Consider the following 13,527-nt stretch of genomic DNA (forward strand, 5'->3'; position numbering starts at 1 on the left):
CTTTTTCAGGACTTAACTGTCCACATTGATATTATATATCGGATGTGCTATTTGTTACTGCGATAACAATATGACAACAGGCGTGAGTTAATCTTTAATTTACAGTCGTATAACAAGTGTCAAAAATAGCCAAACTACAAGCTCGCAACGCGTTATGAGCTTATATACAGCAGATCGGCTGTTTTTGGGCGAGCCAAAAACATCGAGACTTCAGTTGCAAAAGTTGTCCAGACAGACGCATTAAAACAAATCAGATTTGGAATGGGATCACCTTTTAAACCGCCTTAGGAATGTGGTTCAAATTTGATTTACAACAATCCGTTTCCACATGGAGTCTGAACGTAGCCTATAGGACTGGCCAGGAATTGCTTGTCATGGTCGGGCAGGTCAGAGTCTCTCATCATCACTTTCTTGAGATGAAGCTGATGACACAGATGGGGTCTGAGAAAGAAAAAAAGACGACATTTAATTGTTGATACAAAACATTGTTGTTTTTTGATATGAAAACTAGTGTTTCTATTCTGGTTATGTCATAATAGGCCTAAATAGACAAATTAATGGTCAGTGAGTGAACATTAGAATAGAATATTTGGCAAACATTTGGTGAAAATAGCAGCTCTACGTACAAGCTCACCATGTGTGCACAAGTGTGCATTAGGGCTTTAAGCAACTAGTCGACCTTGTTGGTACTAGATGATAAGGGGAGAAAACGTCCCCCCCTAGTGTGCATATAGGGTTTAAGTGGTTAAGTAGCAGACACCACAAAATACAGAGATTATAACGTAGTGAGAGAACGAATGTTCCCAAAACTCCGAAGCCATTCATCCAGAGACCACCAGTGGTCCTTGAGGCGGTTCCAGGTGGTCCCCAGCAAATGGAGAGTTGGTAACCAAATGGACCCTTATTTAATAACTTTTGAGAGCGTAAAATGAAACCAAATGGACCTGTACTGGTTATTTTGGTTTTCATTTTACGCTCTCAAAAGTTATTAAATTATTGTTAAACACCTGCATTAGTTAATTTTGATCAACAATCGTCTCGTCATCTCTCCTAATCATTACCACATAAATACAGCGTAGAATTATGGGACACAATTTTATCCAACAGCAACAACAAAATATTATTTATGGTTTTGAGTCTGAGATCGAGGCTCAAAACTATAAAATGGTGGTCCGTTGACTTAAATGCCGAATAGATAATGACATATACTGGATCTCTTAGTCCCTTCCTAACATTTTACTCTAGTTTTCATTTGTTGACGAAATTGTCAGATATTTAGTCTTAGTCATCATAGCATTTAGTTTGTCAGTGGAAAAAAAAGGTAGTCGACGAATATTTTTCGTCATAGTTTTTAGTCGACGAAAACAACACTGGTTGAAAAAAAAAACCCACTGATCTATGCCCTTTGGGACAGCCAGGATGCCCTGCTGCCAGTGACAGCCAGGGATCTCCCTATAGCGACTTCAGAAAAAGCTCACTCCCAGTGCCGTCGCTATACGTATACGCGCAATACGCACTGCGAGTCGGGCAACACGCCGAGGGGGGCAACAAAATGTGGCAAAAAGTACAAGTAAAGCACAAATATCCTACGAGTAGGGCAACCAAATGGTCAGCTACGTCCCCCGTCACTCACCCTCGCACGTGCCACCGGCTCGGGTGCAGGGCTCTCTGGCCTCACTTCGTCCTCCTCCTCCTCCTCCTCCCGTGTCGCCTCCGCCAAGGTGGCTGCAACCTCCTCCTCCTCCAAGGTTTCCTTCGCCGGCATCTCCAAGACGGCGGGGGCGACGGCGGGGGCGGCAGCGGCTACCGGCGGCGGCACGTGGACCTGCGCCGAGGACGTGTGACCGCCGGTGGCGGGGAGGAGCAGCGCCGGCGTGACGGCCACGCCGGCGGCTTTGAGCTGCTCGTAGACGCTCTTCGTGGCCACCAGCATCTCCAGGAGGCCGCTGTTTTCCAGGCGGATGAGCTGCACCACCTCCTCGTGGGAGCTCTTCTCCACGTTGACGCCGTTCACCTCCACCACGATGTCGTCCTCCTCCATGCCCGCCCGGTCCGCCGCACCGCCACTCACCACCTGCAGGGCCACGGGAAGAAGATTATTAAGCGGGGCTTTGGGTAAAATGGTATTTCAGCTGCAAATTGACCCCGTTAAAGCCATTCTGGGACGGGAGCCCCTTTTGGTGTTTTTAAGCATTATGTTATACTTTAGCTATTGAAAAATATAGCAGATCTACAAGCTCATAGCGCGGCACTCGGTGACTTACAGCTATGAGCTGTAGGTCTGCTATTAATTGTGAAAATGTAGTGCAAATCTTTGAATATATGTATTCTTTCAGAGCGAACGTTTTTAACTCAAATCTTTGCCTCTTGGGGGGGGGGGGTCCCTGGAACAACATATTTTCAGATGGGATCGGCGGCCAATTACATATATTTTTGGGGCGTCCTGGTTGAGCTCCACTGATATAGAAACAGGTTTTTCAGAAAACTGTCTGGATTTAGAAGACATTTTGTAGAATCAAGCTCGGGTCTAAATGGGTTAAAAGGACCAGATTCTACAAATGTCTTCTAAAATCATGACCGGTTTTCAAGAGAAACCTATGTTTTCTATGTCGGTGCTGCTCAAAGTTTTTCATGTCAAGGACCCCCAAAAACTATATGAAATTGGCCGTCGACCCCCATCTGGGTGTCCAGGTTTTCAATCGTACCTCCTTGATGTACTGGCCACACAGTCCCTGGATGCCGTTGAGGTGGAATCCGTAGCCGGCCGAAGGCCTCTCCATCGTGCACAGCTTGGGCTTGAGATCCTGGTCCTTTGTTGCCGTCACAGGCGTGTCCTCCTGGTCCTTCACGGGCGTGGACAGTCTGACCACAACGGGCAAGCTGACCGCCTCTGGGTAACTGGGTGGAAGGTCCTTCTCCTCCCAAAAGAGCATGGGAGAGACTCCACCCTGTGAAGAAAGAAGGGGCAACACAATGTTACCTCATAGAAAGCCTGTAATCCCTGCTAAAAGCAAAAAAAAACACCAGGTATATTTGCACTAGGGCTGACATCTACAGTTGTCTTACAAGACAAGTCTTAAAGGACCACTTCACCACTTTTCAACCTATCTTCATAATAGGTCCCAATTGTGAACGCAGTGATTGCTAACGGTGCATGCGTTTCTGAACTGTCCACAGCCCTCCTATGAGACACAGACTGAGTAGGATTTATTTTTACCATTTGTATTTGAAGTGGTCCTTAAAAAAAAAAAAAAGAGTGGCCGCACACACTGATAGCCAAAGTGCCGATTATTTATTAGTAGGAAGCAACGTTTCGGCAGATGCAACTGCAACTGCCTTCTTACTTTCTTAGGGTGTATATCAATCTTACCATTTTGTACATATTGTCAGTGTCCGAGTCCACCACCAGGAGGCAGCATTTGTCACCACTCTGTCTGATCCTGTCCACCACCTGCTCATGGCTGCAGCCGTCCACCTCTTGTCCATTGACAGCCACCAGCCTGTCCATCTCCTCCAGACACGCTCTCTCTGCCGGGCTCCCCCTGTCAATGTCTTTGATGAAGTGGCCTGTGTGGTGGCAATATGGTTACACTGGTGGTCAGGACCAGTGTTGTTTTTGGCAGCACATTTTGATTCTATAGTTTTAGTCATAATAGTCTCTTGAATAGTTTTCATTTAGTTTTAGTCGCATTTTAGTCACCTGGAATGTTTTAGTTTTGGTCTAGTTTTAGTCGACTAAATATAAGATTTTTGTCGACTAAATCTACAGTTGATTTAGTCGACTGAGATGTATTTTGGCGGGCCTTTTGACGCCGCCATGACTTATTTTACAGTTGCTGAAAATAGCCGATCCACAAGCTTGTAGATCTGCTATTTTCAGCATGCAACCAAGTGTAAAATGACTTATACTGGATCTCTTGTCCACTAGTCCCTTCCTTTTAGTCTAGTTTTGATTCGTTTTCCTCAGTGAAAATAGGTAGTCGACAATTTTCTTTTCCGTCTTAGTTTTAGTCGACGAAATCAACACTGCTGTCAGGACACTCTGTAAATGATACAAAAGTAATGTCGCTGTATAATCAATATCATTACGTGTAGGTATAGGAGACGGAGGACATGCCTGTCTTGTTTGGCTCCACCCGGAGGTAGAAGCCGTAGCCGTCGGGGCCTTTGGTCAGGTCGGCGACGCGCGGCGCGCGGGGGAGGTGCTTGACCGTGGCCATCCTCGCCGCCATCTTGACGTGCGCGTTCCTGTAGTGCTTGTCCGTCTCCTCGTCGGCCAACAGGAGCACGACGCTGCCGCCCGCCGCTTTGACCATGGCCACTATGTTGTCGTGCGTCATGGCGCCGTCGACGCTCTCCCCGTTGACCTCCAGGAGGCGGTCGTCGTCTTTCACCCCCGCCTTCTGGGCCACGCCGCCCGGCGCCACCTGTGTCATGAATATGCCCTGCTGTGCTATATATACAGCATGACGTTAAAAGAAAAGGACAACTTTTCAAACAAAAGTTTTTTTTTCCCCACCAAGGTTCATGTTTTAGGTTGTTATTAGAGAAAGTAAAAGATGTGTTAATTGTTTTTAATTTGCTGCTTGCTTTCGTTTTAGCGATTTTGTCAGGGAAGTTCAAACATGGTCCTAAATATGTTTGTTTTTCCCACAAAGAAATTATTTTTGTATTACTTACTATAGACCTACTAGACCCCAAGAAATTATATCTGGCCACAAAATATCACGGGATCTATTGAATGTGACAAACTTGACATATTGAGCCTATACGACACACAGTATGGCATGGCATCCCCCTACTATAGCTACCTTCACATTCAGTAGATCCTGTGATCTTTTGGGGCCAGATGTAATTTCATGGGGTCCAGTAGGCATATAGTAAATATGAATAAAGAAATCGCTGTAAATCGTTAAAACGAAAGAAAGCAGCAAATGGAAAAAAAAATTACACTCACCTTGTACTTTGTCTAATAACAACCTAAAACTTGAACCTTGGTTGAAAAAAACTAAAGTTGTCCTTTAAGTGGATCGAAGCTGAGGCAATATCTCTTGACCTCTGAACAATAGCCAATTAATGAATCAACTTGATTGAATAATGTGACTAGAGAAGAGAGAGGCACTTGTGCTTAGTTTGATCAACAACCATTGTGATTTTATTTTTGCTGCAAAAAATAGCATCATGTAGAAATACTCGCATCCTGTCATGTCGTGATGCCTGCACATTCTGCAAAAGAATTGCAACAAATCTAATTGTAAATCAGCAAAACAGAAAATTATAGCAGAGATTGATTTGGAAAGTCTAGCTGAAAATAGTCCATGGAGAAATGTATCAAAATGTATTAACAGTGCAATGACGTTTAGCCAAATTGGCTCAATTATTCAGTTAATGTTTGAATGACTTATGACTTATATAGACGAAAACGACAAAAATTAAGCCATTAATGGCAAAAATTGTCTTTGTTTAATTTATGTACGATATAACAGATATGAATAGACAATGACATGTCTATTCATGGTCATTCAATTTAACCCATTCTGACCGGGAACCCATTTTGGTGTCAGCATCATGTTATGCTTTAGTTATTGAAAAATAGCAGATCTACAAGCTCATAGCGCGCCACCGAGTGGCGCGCTACGAGCTTGTAGGTCTGCTATTTTTGAAAAATCGAAAGGACTGACATTTTTAGAATCTGATCTCAGGTCAGAATGGGTTAATCAGACCAGTGCGTGTCCAGTGGAAACCTCGTATGAATCTGATCTCAGGTCAGAATGGGTTAACATCACTCACCTGTGATGGAGCGCAGAGAAAATCCATAGCCCGAGACGGTCTTGACCAAGTAACAGAGTTTGGGTTTCGGTGTCGGTCCGACCACTCCTCCGTTGACTACTGGTCTGGCTGGTTCAGACAGGTTCACTTTTTCTGTAATGGCTTTCTTATAGGTGACTGCATCCAGAACGTGGAAGGTGACTGATGGACCAGCGTCTCTTACCATGTCTACCACCTGCCCCGGGGCAACACACAGGTAACATGTTAGAAACACATTTTTGACTGGGGTAAAAAAAAAAAGCATTTTTCTGCTAAACCTATGTTTCTATTATGTCAGTGGTGCTCAACCTTTTTCATGTCAAGGACCCCCAGAATGATCTCTTATTGGGCCACGGACCCCCCATCTCAAAATATGTTGTTCCAGGGACCTCCCAGAAGCAAATATGTCAATTAAAAACGTTTGCTCTGAAATATATATATATTCAAAGATTTGTGCCACAAGTTTTCAAAAATAGCAGACCTACAAGTTCATAGCACGGCACTCGGTGCGGCGCTATGAGCTTGTAGATCTGCTATTTTTCGATAGCTAAAGTATAACATAATGCTTAAAACACTGAAAAGGGTGTATGCAGTTCATTTAGCGGATAACATCTGAACTGTTCTTGGCTAATTTGACCCCCGCGAACAACTTAGGAACTGTGAGAGATTCTCAATAGACCAAATGCACACGGCGGTCATCTTTCCATAACTTAATGGCAGGGTGGAAAGTAAACTAGCCACAATTTTCACAATTGACCGCCCATACATCCAAACAGACAAAGTCCTATCTAATTGTATTAAATTATGTCAAACTCACCAACATTGCAGCTGTACAAAAAGCTTTAATTACATTATGGTATACTCTCTGAATTATCCCTATACTTTCCGTTTGCCAGGGTATTGTGCTCATGGAGGAGGTCTCTCTCTCTGTGCTCCGGCTGCACATGGTTACTTGCAGTATGTGTGTGATTTCATAACAATCCACGGTGGATGTGTCATGAGCTGCTTCCTGTCAAGACAATCCTTGCAGGTGACTGTGATTGAAATGTTGGGAGTTTGAAAGCGCTCGTTGGATAATCACTCGACAGCCCTGCGTACCACCTGTTTTGAATTTGCACATAATGCAGGGGGCAGCATGAGGATGTTGCTTTACTGAAAGCGAGCGCTTCCAAACTCCTGCAAGGAATCTCTTGACATAAAGTAGCTCAATACGGTGGATTTTTATGAAACAAACACTTTGCAGATAGTAAGAGGATCATTCAAGCTTTTTCGTACAGCTGCAATGTTGGTGAGTTTTACGTAAGTTTTGATGTTGGTCTGTTTTGCATTAATAACTTGTGGAAAGATGACCTCCGTGTGCATATGGTCTATTTTGAGTATTCAAACGAGCAAATGAGTGTTCTGAACATTTTGAGCACCTCAGGAAATCTGTCGCACAAACAGTTTAGAAGATAAAAAAAGGGTGTGGTCATTTCCCGGGTATTTCGCCCCGGATAGAGAATTTCTCACAGTTTCTAAATTGTTCGCAGCGGTCATATTAGCCAAGAACAGTTGAGATATTCTCCGCTAAATGAAGTGCATAGTGCATATGTAGATATCTTAGCCAGGTCCTGGAGTATAATATCCATTATCAAATCTCTGCAATGATACATATCTGTATCTAACTGTTGTTCTCGAGAACCGTCCGACCGAAAGACTGGTGTCTTGTGCCAAGTGCGGGTTCAGTTGGACCAGCGTTTGTCCAGAACCTCTGTCTGCGTGTGTCTGTCTGCGTCTCATTATTGTCTATATATGAAGATCTCTGTATCTGTCTGACAGTCTGGAGTTCCCTCATGTCATTGATATGGGCATTGTTCCCAATGGGCATCAGCCTATAGTAATTATATTAACCCATTTAGTTCGAAGTTCGATTTTACAAATGTCTTCTAAATCATGACAGTTTTCTGAAAAACCTATGGTTCTATGTCAGTGGTTCTCAAACTATTTCATGTCAAGGACCCCGAAAATGACCACCATCTGAAAATATGTTGTTCCAGGTACCGCCCAGAAGCAAAGATCCAAAAACGTTCGCTCTGAAAGAATATATATTCAAATATTTGCGCCACATTTTCACTGCAAGCTCGTAGCACGGCATTTGGTGCAGCGCTATGAGCTTGTAGATCTGCTGTTTTCAATAGCTAAAGTATAACATAATGCTTAAAACACCAAAAGGGGTTCCCGCCCACTGTCTTACTGGAAATTAACCAGTAAGACACCCAGAGGGCGAGAAGCGGTTGCGTGCACGCATCCGCCTGGGTGACGGCAGACTGCTGGGCGAGCGCTGACGCTTTGACATGGGCGATAAATATCCTTCCCGTTGATCATAAGGAGTTAGCTAGCCTGACCATTCCTTCAATGATATGATGGGAGACAGGGGCATGAATAGAACAATGTCATACTGTTGTCTTTATCTGCTGTAGTACGGTAGTTGAAAGAAGTTTAGAGAGATCTAACTAATGTGAAATCAGAGTTCTATTAAGTTGTTTGCTGAATATTTATGGACGTTTGCATGTCATCACCAAAAACAGTAAATTACACTGCATGTTTTTGAAGATTAAGAATTAAGAAATCATTAACTGTGCCTATAAGATGGTACAGTAACTGCAAGCTTGTAGCTGTCAATCAGATGAGGATTTTGCTGCTATAATCGTCCTACTCCCATCCAGTGTTGTTTTTGGCAGCAATTTTGGAATGAAAACTTCATTTGGTTTTAGTCATATTTTAGTCACCTGGAATGGTTTCATGTTTTAGTCGACTAAACATCATAAGATTTTAGTCGACTAAATCTACAGTTGATTTAGCCGACTAAAATGTATTTTGGCGGGCCTTGAATGCCTTCGTAATGACTGATTTTACACTTGCTGAATAGCAGATCTACAAGCTCACGTTGTGAAACCAATTGTAAAATGACTTGACTTTTATTTATACTGGATCTCTCGTCCACTATAGTCCCTTCCTAACATTTTAGTCTAGTTTTTATTTGTTGACGAAATTGTCAATATATTTAGTCTCAGTTAGTCATCGTATAGCTTATAGTTTTCATGTAGTTTCCATTTAGTCTTCGCCAGTGGGGGAAAAAGGTAGTCGACGAACAACATTTCTCGTCATAGTATTAGTCGACGAAAAAACGACACTGCTCTCCGCCCTGTACTCCTTGTTTATACCTTTGAATGGGCGACTCCGTCCACATAGGCTCCGTTCACTCTGAGGATGCGGTCCCCGTCCTTCAGACCGGCCAGCTCGGCAGGGCCTCCCATCTCCAGGCACCGGATCAGATGGCCGTCCTCTCCGCGCTCCACCCGCAGGAAGAAGCCAAAGGTTTGACCTGGCCTTTTGGTGATGGCGATCACCCGTGGATAATATCCAGCCATGTCCTACATAGCACAGAGGAGAGGGTACATCTTATTCTTTTTTTAATGTTTTTTTGTGGCCTTTTATTTTATATTTTTATAAACATACAGTAGGCTGACAGGAAATGGGGAGAGAGATGCAGTAAAAGGCCGTCGAGATCGGGAGTCGAACCCGCAGCACACGGCCAGAATGGATTATCACAGCCAAGGTGCCTGGACCGCCGGCTGAGCCACGGCCCTTGCCGGAGAGGGTAGATCTTTAACACACACCGGCACACACCCACAATCACCCAGTTTCTCTGTCTTCCAAAGTCCTGTCTTGGCAAGTCCTCACCTCAAGCAATTATTTTCTTGTTATAGAGCGCAGAAATAACCCTCTTATCTGCTGTCGATATGGCCTACTACTGTCAATAAACAAAATACACAATCTAAATAAGCATCATGAAGCATTCCAGGTGAACTCAAATATCAGTTTAAAGATATACACTGTTGCCAAAAGAGGTTTGTTGTAGGCATTGCGCAATAAAACTACGATATTGTACACGGATAATAATCAGAGATTTAGTTTGCAACTGCAATCCCCAGGAATCAACAGATGTGCTGATCACTGCATAAAAAGTGTATTCCTCCTGCCAGCACTCTGTTGTTAATAGTTAACAGCAGACACATTATGAAGGTGCCAAGGACTCATTTAACAAGAAAGTTTGAACTTTGACTACTGTAAACAACAGGAATATAATTATTATATTAAAGTGCCGTCAAAAAAGTAACGGGTTCCAGGTGAGTATGAATAGAAGCAATATCCTAACACAATTCCAAATGTGTCTGTTGGATTAGGATTTAATATAGAATCTTGATCTCAAAGCCTTAGCTAAATCAAATCTCCATCGGTTTGTTAAGGAATCAGGAATAAAAGTGGAACATGGTCCTGCCTAAAATGTTTTAAGTACAATCATTCACAAACCTATAGCTTTCCTCAATAACAATAGAATACACACAAACGTAATCCCAAAAATTAAGTGTTCCCCAAAGCAAATATTTAATGTTAATTCATGCACCTACGGTACTACTATACATAATGACACAGAGGCCCAACCCGCCACCAATGATGTGCAATTGCTCTAGTTTCAACTTTACTGTCACATCACAAGTGCATAATGTAGTGCATATTTATAGTGAAAATGTTATCATTTAAGTTACATTATCTAAATTATTAATATTATTTTAAAACATCACAAATAATGAAGCCTTTGAAACGTAACAGTTTGGAGCACGGACGGACGGTACATCAATCAACATCGAACACAATCATTTCAGGCCAAACAATTGAAACAAACCTGTTAAAAATATAAAATGGTACATTAGAACCGAAACTGTCATCTGGATAATTGACTCACCAGCTCTGCTTTGCTCACTATCCCTGTCCAAAGGAGGCGAGTTCACCTGTCAGCGCTTCGTTGTTATCACCTCGCTCTATCTTCAACCTGCCCTCTTTCTCTGCTCTCCACCCCCTCCGTCTTCCTCTTCCACAATCCCACATGTCTTCTCCCATATTTCTAATAGAACTGCCTCCCTCCCTCCCTCTCTCACTCTGTAGGACTTTGCCAGGGCAAAGGTGGGCGTAAAGGCTGAGTTATTTAACAGTGTCTCGTGTTTGGAATGTCTCGGCCCTGTCCAACGCAACGAGCCCTTGGAAAGTTAAGATAGGATGACGAAACAATCATCTGTTTGGTGGCCAAAGGTACGTGTAGGAGAATCAAGGCAACAACTGTCAGGGCCAAGGATCAGTCAAGTATGTCAATATCAGCAATACAAGTCAGGACAAGTCACCCTACAATGTAATTAATGTATGTATAGTCCAATGGTCCTGGACACAGCTTTCTTTGAACTTGAAGTCCCCACAGTATTAAAGCAGCACATATAACGTTACCTCTTCAAACCCTTTTTGATTTGAACCTGGTTGACATTTTTACCATTGAGTTTAATAGAGCCGGCCTGCTTGCTCTGGATAAATTGAATCTTGACAATCAGGTCAGAATTCGTGTCAAATCCTGTGTCTCCTAGGAGGTGAAACATGACCTTTGACACAATCTAAATGTCTCAATAGAAAATTCAACCACCCCCATTTCCATATATATATTAGGGCAACTAGTCGACTATTCAACTAGTCGACTAGTAAATCCACTGGTCGACTAGTGGTAGGCTACTGTTGGTACTGTTGACTAGTTGATTTTTTTCTCTCCCCCCCCCCCCCCCCCCCCCCCGTTTTTGTAGGCCTCTAGATCAGGTATAGATTATAGTTATAGTCACCAATGTACACAGTTTTTAAATGTACAACTATTATTATTATTATTCTTTTTTTACATAATCGGTAGGCAACTAGGCAACTAGTCAACTAGTAAAAATCTCTAGAAGTGAAAGCCCATATATATATATATTATATATGATGCACATGGAAATCAATTTGCTGGTGCGTAGGTTTTTTTTGTTAAGCACAGCAGAGCCCAAATGTCACCCTGACTGTCACCCTGACAACCAACCAACAACCCATAAAAGTAAAACCTTGGGCCCATCCTTGATGACGTGTGTGCGTGCGTGCGTGAGTGCGTGTGTGCGTGCGTGCGCGGTTCCCTAGGTGTTCCACACTGTTCCATACGGTTGCTGCAGTATATATCCTTATCTGTGGGAGAGTCCTTTGGTGAGATAGGGCTTATCTTTCATAGAGCTGGCCTGGAAGTGGAACGAAGTTGAGTTAAAAACCTGAAGAGAACAAACCCCAAAACCCCTAGTAATGGTTCATTCATTATTGTACTGAGCTCACAGGCAAAGTTAATTGATAATAAAAAAGACCTGGTATGCTCCTGCTGGATTAAGCTAAGGTACCACAGGATTCACTTGGTTCTGAAAGTTGTTTGTAGAAGCTTTGACGTAACGGACTCAGTTGCTATCCATTTAAGAATGGAAATCGATAACAATTTCCCCTCTTTTTCATCCACTCCTCTGTCCTCTCATTCACCCGCGCACGTGTGCTTCTAGATGTAGTTTGTGTTTGGGGATTTGGTGACCACCTGAAGTTGCCCTGTGTTCTGCTGAACACAACACTGCCATCTACTGTTATTATGAGGACATTAGGTCCTAGCTGGCCTATACAGTATATACTGTATGTAACTTTTCTAGTGTTCATCATAGATCTTAAAAGTCTCCATCCCATTCCTAGAAAACTCTTTCAAAATGAGTGAAAAGTCTCTGTGACTGACATGTCCTCAATCTATCACATGCATTTCTTCTCTTGGGATGACCGACCGATCTGAAAACACATTATTTGGTTGTTGGCATATGCAGGGATCGAGTAACACTTTTTTTTCCTTTTTTTTTTAATAACTTTTTGTGCCTAATTTCATCTCATGCATTTCCACCCCATTCTTTCTCAGTGGGTCAGCTGAATCAATCTGAAATTTGCACATGTGCATTCACCCATTGGCATATTCAGTGACTGATTATTAGCGTATAGCCGTGATCCCATAGCCCAGAAGGACAGCCATGCCATGGCTTTATTGGTTGTCAGGGTGACTGTGGTAAAGAGTGACTCTTGGGCTCTGCTGTTCTAGGGTTAATTAACAAACTACACATGAACACACTAGCAGACCAAACATGGGTCGTGAGTAGGCTACTGCGCTTGTAGATTGGCTATTTCTGCCATTCACTGCTTTCAAATTAATCATTCTCCTCCACCCCAACCTCCTCCTTCCTCCTCGATTCTCGCTCTTCCTTCTGTCTCTATTTCTCTAGGAACCGACCGCAGAGCAGTAGAGCAACGATGGCCGTCAGCTCCCGAGACTTCGCCCCAACCCAGAGTCTCGCCATAACCTAGGTTTGTTCCACATCCCATTCCACATTCATCTCATTTCGTTTCAATAAACTGTCAAACTTAAGTAGAGGTGTGGGGCTAGATTTTGAAGGTGCGTTTTACCTATTACAGTAATATGAGCTGGGGGCGTGAGGTATGTCATATTGCAATTTTAAGCATGTTAAGAAGCGCTTTCGACACCCCGTGGAGTGCGCAAAACGGCCTTGAATTAGTCATGGGAGTGTTTAAGGCGTGTTTGAGAGTTACCCAATCAACATGTCCGTACTATTTTCTTTACCAGTCAGCTGATGTCACATACGGAATGCGCACTTTGGGGATCGTTATTATTACATTTCTTCAGGCTGGCACCATAGAAGACATGACATATATGACTTTGTCACATTTGGGTTAATTATTCCTATTGCACTGCATGCTGTCACCTTCATGCCTCAAAATAAGTTGTTTCTATTGAGAAACACCAGT

General features: G+C 43.0%; 1 protein-coding gene across 1 annotated transcript; it reads right to left on the minus strand.

Annotated features, from left to right (window-relative positions):
- Positions 1 to 76: 76 nt before the first annotated feature.
- pdzk1 (PDZ domain containing 1) lies at positions 77 to 9,218 on the minus strand (the record flags this gene model as incomplete). The annotated part of the gene is made up of 7 exons (XM_080785042.1): positions 77 to 441; positions 1,634 to 2,074; positions 2,706 to 2,948; positions 3,371 to 3,567; positions 4,118 to 4,453; positions 5,791 to 6,004; positions 9,012 to 9,218. The coding sequence occupies 7 exons, from the start codon at positions 9,216 to 9,218 to the stop codon at positions 388 to 390; spliced, it is 1,692 nt and encodes a 563-aa protein (XP_080641168.1). The 3' UTR covers positions 77 to 387.
- Between the last annotated feature and the right edge of the window lie 4,309 nt (positions 9,219 to 13,527).

Source organism: Protomyctophum bolini (genome assembly GCF_963924005.1).
Source record: "Protomyctophum bolini genome assembly, chromosome: 16".
In the NCBI taxonomy this organism is placed as follows: Eukaryota; Metazoa; Chordata; class Actinopteri; order Myctophiformes; family Myctophidae; genus Protomyctophum; species Protomyctophum bolini.